This window comes from Typopeltis vanoorti, chromosome 8 (assembly GCF_054136105.1).
Source record: "Typopeltis vanoorti isolate ZY-2024b chromosome 8, IOZ_Tvanoo_1.0, whole genome shotgun sequence".
NCBI classification, from domain to species: Eukaryota; Metazoa; Arthropoda; class Arachnida; order Uropygi; family Thelyphonidae; genus Typopeltis; species Typopeltis vanoorti.
Window position 1 is genome coordinate 12,822,326 of NC_143556.1, and position 13,678 is coordinate 12,836,003.

Consider the following 13,678-nt stretch of genomic DNA (forward strand, 5'->3'; position numbering starts at 1 on the left):
TTTCTTTCTTTTTTTTTTCTTTTTAATATGCATATTAGTGACTTTTTTCCCCTTAATACTCAAATATATCCTTACTTTACATTAAACAATTTGTTTATTTTTGTGTTATTTAATTCAATTTCAGTGTGGATAAGGATAGTCCCTTTTTGTGGATATATATTAACAATCATTATAAAATTATTTTTAGTCAACAATATCATAGCCCTATTAACACTTATTTCACTCAATCTCATTCAATAATACTGAAACATGTATTGAACTGTACTCAATGAACTGTGTTTCTCTACATGGCTAAAAATCAATGTATATGAATGCATAAACACTACTTACCACATCCACCTGTATTAGGTAGAGGACATTTTGTCCATTCAGCACCAAATGAATGAACATAAGAAGAACTAAGTACAACTCCAGCCCCTTCTAGTAGACATCCAGTGAACTGCCTTCCAATAAACACATTTGGGTCACTACTTTGCAAACTGATATTCAAGAGTTCACTTCTAAAAAAATTATTAGCAACAATAATTTGCTGGTCATCTACACTTAATGTTATATTTCCTAAATGATACATTAGGTCTACATTATGCCACTGGTTATTTGCTAATGCTGTTCCATGTCTAACGGATTCCTCCCTTCCCTGAACTTTCCAATGTAGCTCAATTTCCCCTGATGATAATAATGAAAACTCCAAGAAATCACCACTTATCCCTTCTTGATAAATAAGCTGTCCATGAGCACAAGTCCTAAAACTAAAAAATAGCCTTTCATGAATAGAAAGACTATTTTGCAATACTAGATAAGAAGAGCCATTAAAGTAAACTTCTGAACTCCGAGCTTCAACTGAACGATGAAAGATCACTTGACACAAGAGAAGTAGCCAAAACATATCCACCACTGTAAAAATAAAAAATAAGGTTATATGAGTATCTATAATTCACTTATACACATATATAATAAATCATTTACAGAAGAGTTATATATTTGTTGTTATCTTGAGTATGTGAAATGTATCTGCATGACCAGATTTTGTATACTGTTTTCTAATCATGCTGTGGTCCTTTTCTCTAATTCTAGTATTCTTAACAGTCAAAATTTATATTTTTTGCTCATGACATAAAAAAGAGGCACACGAATCTCACAATCTCAAATAAACAAATTGCTTAACTACCATAAGTTATGGAGTAAACTGTGAGTTAACCATAAGTTGTGGTAGTCAACTGCAGCTCATGTACATCTTTTTTATTAGCATGATTCTTGCAATAGGGTGAATCCCAAAGTGGAAAAAATTGTTCCACTTTAAAAAAGAAGGGTGGGGGACAGGACCAAGGTTGCAAATTATAGGCCAATTTATGTCTAGAGTTCAGAATTGGGATGACAATAGCAGTTTTGTTTCAGAATAGGTACATAAGCTGATATCCTTGTGAAAATAAAGACTGAAACCTATGTGAAATTGAATTTACTAGATATAAAATTTTCACCTTAGTATCTAAGGTATCTTCAGTACACTGACAATGGAACACAATGAAAATGAAAATGCAAGAATTTTAAAAAATGCCAGTCACTAAACTATTTGATTTGCTTCTGTTACTTCCCTATCATCAACAAAGTCATCCTTCTATAGTTATTCCTCCTTTTACTTGCCACATAATGAAAGAACCCCTTAGGATTTCTTTTGGACTCATCAGCTAGCTTCCTCTCATAATCAGTTTTAGCTTTCCTTACAACACAGATCACCTCTTTGCCTGTACCTTGTACTGCTCATGGGTATGAAAGAGAATGGGAAGATTTGTTTATAACTATTTCTTGTAGAAGCATGGAGATTCTATAGAACTCAGTGCTTCTAAAGATATAGGATACACTGGGAGGCATAGGGTTAACCACCTTATCCTTGCATACGGTTGCGGTTAAATGAATAGAAAACCCTCGACGCCACAAGGTAAAAGAGGGGGAAAGGAAGAAGGAAGGATATATTTTTTTGAAAAAGTAGTTCATCGGTGGAAGAAAGTGTTCTTGCAAAGGGCCTCAATTTCATTCTCGCACCTACTTCCATTCCAAAAGAACTTTTCCTCACAAAGATGGAAAAAGTTGCATCGTCACTGCCAACCCAAGAAGCAAACCTTCTATGTATGAAAGCTATTTTCACGATAAATAATGCTAGATCCCTTACTGATAACATTTCTCATAGTGAAAGATTAGCCATTAACAACTTAAAGAAGAATAAAGATATCATAATTCTTCCAGCTGATAAAGGGAATGCCACAGTCATCCTGAACAATACTTGAATTATTGGAGATAGACACTTATTCTGAACTTAATAATGATCCCACAAGAGAATTTCATAACAGGACCAACAATCTTCCTAGGCACATCCGTCTTTCTCTCAGATCTGTTCACCCTTTAATCCCATGATTATACGGTCTTCCAAAGATCCATGAAATCAATACTCCCCTAAGAGCAATAGTTGAAGGTATCGACTCACCAACTTACAACGTGTCTAAATATCTCGCCTCTTCCTTGAGACATCTAACAGAAAAATCTTCTTCTTATATAAAAAATTCAGCTGACTTTGTTTCGAAGATCAAAGACCTCAAACTAAACAAATCAGATTTAATGGCAAGTTTCGACATAGTGTCTCTTTTCACGAATATGCCAACCTAGGAAGTTCTCAATCTCCTCAAGAACAAATTATCTAAGAAATTCTTCGCCTTACTCTTCCACTGTGTCAACTCAGGATACTTTAGATTCGAGGACAAGATCTTCAAACAAAACTTGGGATTAGCTATGGGCAGCCCACTCTCCCCGGTACTAGCAAATATATTTCTTGAAGACTTAGAAGAAAAAGCGATCAGTTCATCAACACTAAAACCTAAAATCTGGCTGTGTTTTATTGATGATGTTTTTCTCATTTGAGAGCACGCCTAGATAACCTTAATGTTTTTATGGATCATCTTAAAAACTTTCATCACAAGATTAAATTCACCTATAATTGTCTCGCTTTTTTAGACTTAAAACTTACAAGATGCTCTGACAATATCAAAATCTCCATCTTCAGAAAGCCTACACATATGGATAGATACCTTCATGCATCCTCCTCACTACCCTCCTCAGAAATTTGGCATTATCTTCACCCTGGCACATTGAGTAAGATCATTATGGTCAGATGAGATAGAACTTCAAAATGAACTTAATTTTCTAAAAAAGGACCTTTCTCAACAATGGCTTCACTCTAAAAAATATTGAGAAATTTCTTTCCCGCCATCATCGTCAACCTACTATAGAAGACTCTTCTTCCCCCAGAGCATATATCTCTTTGCCTTTTATTAGTTCCCTCTCTCCCAAACTGGCTAAAATTCTTAAGAAGTTCAACATCGAAACATGTTTCACTATGTTTCCTAAACTCCGTTTCATCCTCAGTCGACCTAAAGAAAAAACATAACTTTCTTCAGTAACCAAGAGTTTACAAGATTATTTGTGATTGTGGGAAGCCTTACTATGGACAGACTGATAAATCTATCCTTTTCCGTGTTGAGGAACACAAAAGAGATATTTCCTACAACAGAACCAGAGCTAGCGCTCTCTCCAGCCATGTTCTGTTCTCAAAAAACTTCAACGAAGGCCGTCAACATCTTATAAAGTTCAAACATGCATAAATGTTATGATGAACTTGAGACACGTATTCTCGAATCTAAAGAAATTTCACTCGATTCGACCCACATGAATAGTAGCTTCAGCTACAATTTATCTGATACGCACATTTCTGCTGTCCAGTACTGCTGTTCTCGCGATATCTCATGCACGCAGTTTCATGCAGCTGGAACTATAGCACATACTCCAGTTTAAACTGTACTTCAGTTTATAGTAGATCTGTTGTCATAATTATGTAACGTTTCTGTCATTTTTTGTTTATAATTCTTTGCACTTGAATACCTGAAGAAGTTGTTTTATCAACGAAACTAGTAGTGTTCCTATTAAACCCCGTTCTTTATTTTCTCGGTGTTTAGTCATTTAAACTTAATTAATTTTCATATCATATCATTTAAACCGAGTAAATATGAATTCTAATATATATATATATATATATATATATATAAAACATACAGCATTAAAAAAAAAGAAAAGAAAAACATGTTGAAACACTGATTACATAGAAGAAAAGTTTATTTTATAGCCTAGTCATTAAGCATCTACTTTCGGATTACAGCTTCAATAAGATTTGATATAAAGTAATTTTAGTAAAATAAATAAAAAGGGCAACTATATCAAAATAACTATATAAATGTTATGATGAACTTGAGACACGTATTCTCGAATCTAAAGAAATTTCACTCGATTCGACCCACATGAATAGTAGCTTCAGCTACAATTTATCTGATACGCACATTTCTGCTGTCCAGTACTGCTGTTCTCGCGATATCTCATGCACGCAGTTTCATGCAGCTGGAACTACAGCACATACTCCAGTTTAAACTGTACTTCAGTTTATAGTAGATCTGTTGTCATAATTATGTAACGTTTCTGTCATTTTTTGTTTATAATTCTTTGCACTTGAATACCTGAAGAAGTTGTTTTATCAACGAAACTAGTAGTGTTCCTATTAAACCCCGTTCTTTATTTTCTCGGTGTTTAGTCATTTAAACTTAATTAATTTTCATATCATATCATTTAAACCGAGTAAATATGAATTCTAATATATATATATATATATATATATAAAACATACAGCATTAAAAAAAAAGAAAAGAAAAACATGTTGAAACACTGATTACATAGAAGAAAAGTTTATTTTATAGCCTAGTCATTAAGCATCTACTTTCGGATTACAGCTTCAATAAGATTTGATATAAAGTAATTTTAGTAAAATAAATAAAAAGGGCAACTATAAGGCATGAAGGTTTTTCTTGTCCAATGAAATATACATAGAGAAATGCTACGAGTTCAATATCAATCTGCACCATTTGTTTGTGGACTTTAAACAAGCCTTATTTTATAGCCTAGTCATTAAGCATCTACTTTCGGATTACAGCTTCGATAAGATTTGATATAAAGTAATTTTAGTAAAATAAATAAAAAGGGCAACTATAAGGCATGAAGGTTTTTTTTTGTCCAATGAAATATACATAGAGAAATGCTACGAGTTCAATATCAATCTGCACCATTTGTTTGTGGACTTTAAACAAGCCTATGATAACATCGATAGAGATAAGCTATTTAAAGTCATGAAGGAATTCCACCTAAATTGATAAGATTAGTTAAAATGACACTCAGAAATACCATGGGTAGAGTGCAAATACAGGGCGAACTCACACCTGAGTTCAGGATTACCAAAGGATTACGACAAGGAGATCAACTATCAACAATGCTTTTCAACCTATGTCTTGAAAGGGTAATATGAAATGTAATTATAAACAGAGGTGGAACTATTATGAATAGAAGTCTACAGCTTTTGGCTTTTGCGGATGATGTAGACTGTATTGCAAGGACTGAGAGAAGCCTTAGAGAAGGTTATAGACAAATGAGAGAGGAGGCAAGGAAAATGGGACTACAAACAAACGAAACTAAAACAAAATACTTAATTGTTGCCAGAGATAAACAAAAATTGGGAAACAGCCAAAGTTTCACAGTAGATGAAGAAACCTTTGAACGAGTCCAGCATTTTAAATATTTGGGTTCAGTAATAACAGAAAGTAATGATATGTCAGTTGAAATTACCTATAGAATAGCTGCTGCAAATAGAACTTATTATAGTATTCAACCACTATTAAAATCGAATTTGATTTCAATAAAAAGTAAAATCCAGCTATAAAGTAATCCTCAAACCTGTGCTTTTGTACGGCTGCGAAACATGGACAATGATCCAGAGAGATCAAAACCAATTACAAATATGGGAACGAAAAGTATTAAGAAAGATCTTTGGCCCAGTTAATGAGAATGGACTTTGGAGAGTGAGGAATGACAAAGAAATAATGGAGAAATTCAATAAAGTGGATATTATTACTGAAATAAAGGTGAGAAGACTGAGATGGCTAGGACATGTTCAGCGAATGGGAGATAATAGAGCCGTAAAAAAGGTCTTCATGTCTGGACCAGGTGGATCTAGGTCCAGAAGACGACCGAAAAGGAGATGGCTTGACGATGTGGAGGATGATTTAAAGAAAATGAGAGTAAAGAACTGGGGGAGCAAGACACAGAATCGTGAAGAATGGAAAGTCCTAAATGGACTGTAATGCCAAGGAGTAGTAGTAGAAATATACATAGGCATGTTTCAATGAAACCAAGTCCACACGGTTAGCCTAGTAACTTTGTGCTTCGCAACCATATGCCTGAGGAAGGAGTGTCCTGGGTTCGATTCCCATCACCAACATGAGGAGCTTAAGGATCTTCCTCAGCCATAGCCAAGTTAGCCGGTCTTGGGCGTGGACAGCAGGGTTTACCCCCCCCCCCCAGTTTATCTGGGGTTTTCATCCCACAAGCAGGTAAACCGCTTGTGGGATGAAAGGGGCTCAACATGAAGGGGCTGAACTCGCGCCAATAGGGACGGGGGAGAAAAGGGAGGAAACTCCATATGAATAAATAAAATGAAACCAAGTGGCCACTGTTGTATTGCAGAGATGCTAGAATATATACAATTTAGTCCCTACAATTTAGTAAAAAATATTAACTAGAAAGCATGGGCAAAGGTAACACTGACTGCAAGTAGAGAAAAAAAAATGCAGCAGGAGTACACACATATATATATGGCATATTACACACACACAATTATTAGTAGTACGTGACACCTCCAACGAGTCCAAGGATTAATCGTGGAAGAGGAATTTAAATATAATTAATCATATTATATCTAAATTTTTTTTAGAACCCATGGATTCTATGAAGCACAGATATAGCTATATGATTGCGTTTGAGCGTAGTGTGATTGAGTACCCATAAAAGAATGGCAATAGGGCAGCAAAGCAGAACTTTGGGCCTCTGCCTACAGAAAAAATGGCACAAACTTGGAGGAAACAAGAGCAGCAATTAATAGAAGCAAATTCTAAAAAACAATCTTTGCAAAAACCCAGCAAAATGGCCAGAAATTGAAAATGAATTAAAAAGTTGGATAATGGATCATAGAAGATCAGGTTGCTGCGTACCTACAAAAATGATTATTCAATGAGCAAAATTATTCTCAACAGAAAAAAATATAATCAAATTTACAGAGTCAGCATCATGGTGCTTTAGATTTATGAAGAGAAACGATTTATGCATGCATGCAAAAAACGAAAATATCACAAAAAATGTCAGACAAATTCAAAAATAAAATTATTGAATTTCATAGATTCATCATGAATGCTAGAAAAACACAAGAATTTTGAATGAACTTTCACAGATGGTTAATACGAATGAATTGCCCTCGAACAAGCCTGCTGACTCCAAAAGTAAAAAAAAATTATTGTTAAAACTTTTGGTCACGAAAAAACCAACTGTACGGTTGTTTATATATATATATATATATATATGACGATCTGTAATATTAACTCAGAATTGGGATATGTTCATAATTTATATATACTGACTTAGATCCAAGTACTAGAAATAACAATTAAATTTATTCAAAACGCAAGATGTTTCATCGGATTGTCTGACTTCTTCAGGCGTGGGAACATAGAAAGCAAATAAAAACACTATAAGAAACATCGTATCACTATAAAAACGGCCATTATAAAATTCAGTTAAGTTTGCTGATAGCGAGTCCAATACTCTTAATAATCTTCTTAATAGTCTAACACTCTTCCCACACCTGAAGAAGTCGGACAATCCGATGAAACATGTTGTGTTTTGAATAAATTTAATTGTTATTTCTAGTTCTCGGATCTAAGTCAGTATATATAAATATGAACATATCCCAATTTTGAGTTAATATTACAGATCGTCATCATATCCTTTCTGACGGGTATAATTTCCAATCTACGAAAGCTTATGAGAAGACACTTAAGAGTATTGGACTCCCTATCAACAGACTTAACTGAATTTTAAAATAGTCGTTTTTATAGTGATACAATGTTTTTTATAAGTGTTTTGATTTGCTTTCTATGTTCCCTGGAGGTATCACGAATAATAATAATAATTATTATTATTATTATTTGTCACCTCCAGGGAGTCCAAAGACTCATCGAGGGAGGGCATCTACTCTACAACTCTGCTTCCACACTCACAATCCACCAACTGACCACACTACACCAACGCCATCTACCGCCGACCACCACTAGTATTCTCACAGACAATCACAAACATCCGTGTCCACGGCAGGATTCAAACCCGCAGCGTCTTGGCTGGAGAGCGAACACGCTAACCACTCAGCCAGCCTGGCTGGCAATAATAATAATAACAGTACAATCTAAGCAAAATATTTGGAAATTGCTGCAACTATATTCGGATATGAATACTAAACAAATATTAAAAAAAGAGAAGCTGCATGTCATTCAATAAATATGAAACTGTTTTAAAATCACAAAATTTTTATATCTACATCTTTCACATTGTTTATAATTTTGCCAATTTATATGACTTTCGATATTCATTCGTTTAATTTCATCAAGCCTAGGATATCTCTAAAAATAACTAATTTTCCTTCAAGCGAACCTTCAGCACATTTTGTAAGCAATTATAATGCTTATAAACCAAGTGTAGCAAAAACAATATTAGCCGATATCTAAATTAAAATGCTTATATAATTATCGGACAACACCTGCTGATCAAAAATAAAAGATGGTTAATATTGTTATTATTATTACAGTATCTCTCTTAGAGTTAAAGCCTCATCGAGGAAAAGTGGTGTATACCATTAACATTATATCGATCGTGAATACTTTCTGCAAAGGGCAGTGTTTTAGTAGAGGAGAAAAATTATGACTTCTCATGATTAATTTTGAAACGGGCTGTTTGATTACCCCACATAAATTTTTTTCGGAGCAGAAGCAGAATGATCAACTTTCTAAAAACAAGGAATACATGAAAAGTAACAATGATTTGCATTGCATTGCTCCAATAATTTTTCCCCTCTGCGTTGACTGTCCCAAAATCTAGATTGACGTAAAAAAAAAAAAAAAGAATATGCGTAACTACTCGTACAGCGACTAAGAATATTTTATTACAACATAAGCACATACCGGAATATTTCTTAGAATTACGGTCTTAGCAACTAAATTTATGATGCCAATATTCTATATTTGTTAATACATACGATTTCTAATGAGATTAACTTACCTTCAAAAAAGTCATTATAAAGATTCTTCATATCCTGGAGAAGAGATTCGAAACCAGATTTAAACCGAAGGGCTACTCTCGTGTTGTGGAGATGCTAGAATATATACAAAGTGGCAGGATGGGGGGGGCATAGAAAAAGGCCAAGTGGGTAGATTCTCAGCTCCGACTTACAGGCCGTGGGTTGTTTGAATTCCATTTTGACATAAATGTTTCAGAATGTGTTTTTGAAATTTTCATTGCCTGGTATATTTATTTATTTAGTATGAAGATTATGATGGCCGTGGAGCCCATACGAACAGGTATGGCACCATTTTATTAAACCAATATATTTAACAGTTGTATTTTAACTGCGTTATTTTGTGTGTATTCTCTGGCCGATATGTCTATTTTGCGGAATGAGAAACTCAGGTTTCCAGGTGGAGAAAACCACAGCTGTATTCATCTTTAGTTGAAAAAGTGCTTATACAGGTTCTTGCATTTGGATAACTAAAGCAGCTTGAAGAATACCACCATATTTTATCTCTTTGTGAAGGAATTCCCGTATTAGACCTTAATTTCAGACGTCTTATATTAGATATGTTTTCCAACCCTTTGTAGGTGTGATGGGTATTAAAACAGTAAATTACGAGAAAGAAAAATGTGAAATTCAAATGCTTTAAACCTCCTTGGGAAGAAGATTTTCTCTTAGGATCCTTTTCGAACGATTTCGATTAGGATCCCTACACATGGATCCTAATCAATAAAATGCAATAAAAATTAAAGCTTAATTTTACATCAAGTATGGTCTACTTTCATCAAAAATTTAACTGCCGCAGACAGCGCCAGCGCCTAGTCTTTGTCTTGTGTATGCGATTAATGTTCGTCGCCTTTCCAAAAAAGTTTTTTTTTTTGAATGAAGTGCGAATAAAACGAACAGGATATGAAAAACAAATGAAAACCACTTTACAGTATAATGTTACCTACGGATTAGTCCTGCTTATACATTTTTTTTTTTTTACACGGAACTCAACAATTAATCATAAGTTGATTTATGATAAATCAAAAAATAAAGAACTATTTTAGGTATTTGAGATTGCTCTTTTTGGAAATTTTTACAGCTTTCTTCAATTAAAGCATTAAGTCTTTCAGCTTTCAACTCGATTTCTCTCTCTCTGTTCTGAAGTTCTTTTGTTCTTTTCTCTAGAGCTTCATCCTCTCGAAAAAGTGCAGATTTTCTGCTCAGCAGTTCTTGTCTTACAGCTTTTTCATGTTCATACAAGTGATCAAATTCCTCTAAGAGTTTTTGCTTCATATGTAGAATATCAGCTTCATGGCTTTCTCTTTCATGTTTCAAGGCTAATCTAATGTGTTTCTCTTTTTCAGACAGATCTTGCATTCTCTTAAAGTATTCTCCTGGATTTAATATTGGCAAAACATTATGATCATTATCTGTTGCACCACTGTGTCCAAGTGAGGTATAATATAAAGATTTTGAAGAAAGTTGATCTTTATTTTTGTCATTTCCACATACTTGGCATATAGTTCTGTCTCCTTTAGCTAACTCATTAGTTATGTACAAGTCCATAAGAGACTTTATAAATATATATAGAAAGTTTTCATTTTTTGCTGATAAATACTTTTCAGTAATGAGCTTATAATGATTAGAATTCAGGGTAACCCCCATAATATAGAGTACATCATAGATGCTTAAGCCTCACTTTGGAGTTGACAACAAACCAGACTCACTCATAAATGTTGATAATGTATACTCATAGTTTTGTCTAAGGAGATAATCATGAACCAACCATTCTGAAACCTGAAGTGGCAGCAATCCCTTCTTTCCTCCACTGGTATCAAAAGGAATCTCTTGAGGAGAAGAATTTTTGTATAATTCTTGGGCAAGCTGATTTCTCAATTGGGCCTGTAGATCAGCGCTTCCCAAACTGTGGGCTGCGGCCCCCTTGGGGGCCATAGGTTTTGTTGAGGGGGGCCGTGAAATAATGAAAACAAATTTAAAATGTTTTAAGACTAAGTAGATTTTTTTATTTTAAAAGAAACATATTTAACTTTTATTATTTCTTTTTTGTTATTTTTTATATTTTAATGGAAAAATGCACACATTGGTGTTGGTTCACAAACTTTGTTTCCTGCGTATTTCGGCGCTTAATGAATATTAGAAAATATTGCTTATTCATATGTTTCATTTCAAAGCAGTGGTTAATTGTATTTACTTCGAATGCTCTCCAGGGAAGCTCCAAATCTTCCTGTCCCTTTCATCACGCGTTCGTAATCAGGGACTGTTCATATTGACTTTATATACATATCAAAACTCGTTTTATATTATCACTGTCATCCGAGCTAATTTTCTGCTACCAATAAAAGTTTCGCATATACTTCACACATGAAAAAAAGCTTAAACAAGTTCATGTTGGGACATAGTAACTCCCTTGCAGTGGTAAACAACACACCCTCCTTAACAGTCACTATACTGCAGAGGCAATAAAAATAAGTACTTTTATTATGCCAGTGAATAAGGTATGAGCAGTCCGTGTAATATATTTCTCAACAAATAGTGCAATTAGAGACAACTGGGATAAAAACACACTAATTAATGAATCACGTGTCCCCTCATACAGAAACTATGCTGTATAGACTGAAACAAAACCATATGTTGCATGGACAAACACAGAGTCTAACTAAAAACTATTGTTATTAATTAGATGTGCATGAGTTTGATTTCCCAAGGCAGCAATAAAATTCAACCAAACGTGTTAAAATTCGTAAAAGTGTTAAAACTAAGTAATATATATAATGAATGTTATGGCAGTTTCACATATGGAATTCGGTTGAAGAGAGTTAGCATTTCAACTCAATTGTCAGCTATGATTTTATCTTTCGGTTGTGCGACCTTTTGTTAATACCACACCTATCATATGCACGTTTTAATAACCTGCCTTTGCTGTCTGTTTTGCGTTAGGCTTAATTACCGTAAAGGGAGAAAAGTCACAAAAGAGAAAAATGTTCCTGGTCCGGTGATTTCCTTATTCAGGTAATATTCACTAATTTCATGTTATCAGTCTGTGGTGTGCCAGTATCGGTAAGTGGTGATATTATTTGATCGATTCTACGTTAAAAAATTTAACCCTGAGATGGATAAGTGGCTGATAAAAAATATAAAAAAATTCCTGCGAACAATCAGAAGAAGCAGAAACAGACTCAAAAAATAAAAAGGACAGTATTTCATATTTTAACAGAACAGCCCGCATCGTCTTCAGAACCAAATGGTAAGAGGCAAAAAATGTAATATTTGCATTTGATTTTTGCAATATTCGCTGTGCATGGTTTGTATCGAATATAAATACAATAAATATTATAATAATATATCTCTCTATTACAATTTTTTTTCGAGGGGGGGGGGGCGTGAAATATTTTAATTTTTGCAAAGGGGGCTCCAACATCCAGAAGTTTGGGAAGCACCTGTAGATGATTCAGTACACCTCTTTTTTGAAACCTCTCATAGAGCTTATGCTTCAGTTCATCTGCTGACAAATGCCTTTCCAATTCTTGTTTTAACTGATTATTTTGCTTCTCCATGTCAAATGCCTAATTATGAACTATAACAGCTGGATCAAATGACGCTTTAGATGAGCCTGTTCAAATGTGGATGTTCGGGTACACATCTTTTTGAAACAACAAAGCTGACATTTCTTTTTTCCATTTAAAAATTTCAGAATAGCATTGCAATTTGTAGGAATATCTTGAAGGATTATCCTTATTTTTGTTTTAATTATGCATTTAATCCAGCTGTTATAGTTCATAATTAGGCATTTGACATGGAGAAGCAAAATAATCAGTTAAAACAAGAATTGGAAAGGCATTTGTCAGCAGATGAACTGAAGCATAAGCTCTATGAGAGGTTTCAAAAAAGAGGTGTACTGAATCATCTACAGGACCAATTGAGAAATCAGCTTGCCCAAGAATTATACAAAAATTCTTCTCCTCAAGAGATTCCTTTTGATACCAGTGGAGGAAAGAAGGGATTGCTGCCACTTCAGGTTTCAGAATGGTTGGTTCATGATTATCTCCTTAGACAAAACTATGAGTATACACTATCAACATTTATGAGTGAGTCTGGTTTGTTGTCAACTCCAAAGTGAGGCTTAAGCATCTATGATGTACTCTATATTATGGGGGTTACCCTGAATTCTAATCATTATAAGCTCATTACTGAAAAGTATTTATCAGCAAAAAATGAAAACTTTCTATATATATTTATAAAGTCTCTTATGGACTTGTACATAACTAATGAGTTAGCTAAAGGAGACAGAACTATATGCCAAGTATGTGGAAATGACAAAAATAAAGATCAACTTTCTTCAAAATCTTTATATTATACCTCACTTGGACACAGTGGTGCAACAGATAATGATCATAATGTTTTGCCAATATTAAATTC

The 13,678-nt window shown here is 34.1% G+C and overlaps 1 protein-coding gene across 1 annotated transcript in view; it reads right to left on the bottom strand.

Moving 5' to 3' along the window:
* Positions 1-13,678, bottom strand: part of crb (cell polarity complex component crumbs) — a 439,435-nt gene that overhangs the window by 360,023 nt on the left and 65,734 nt on the right. Inside the window, exon 2 of the mRNA XM_090397137.1 lies at positions 331-894. Within this exon, the coding sequence (XP_090253263.1) occupies positions 331-894 (564 nt within the window). The remainder of the gene's footprint in view (positions 1-330; positions 895-13,678) is intronic.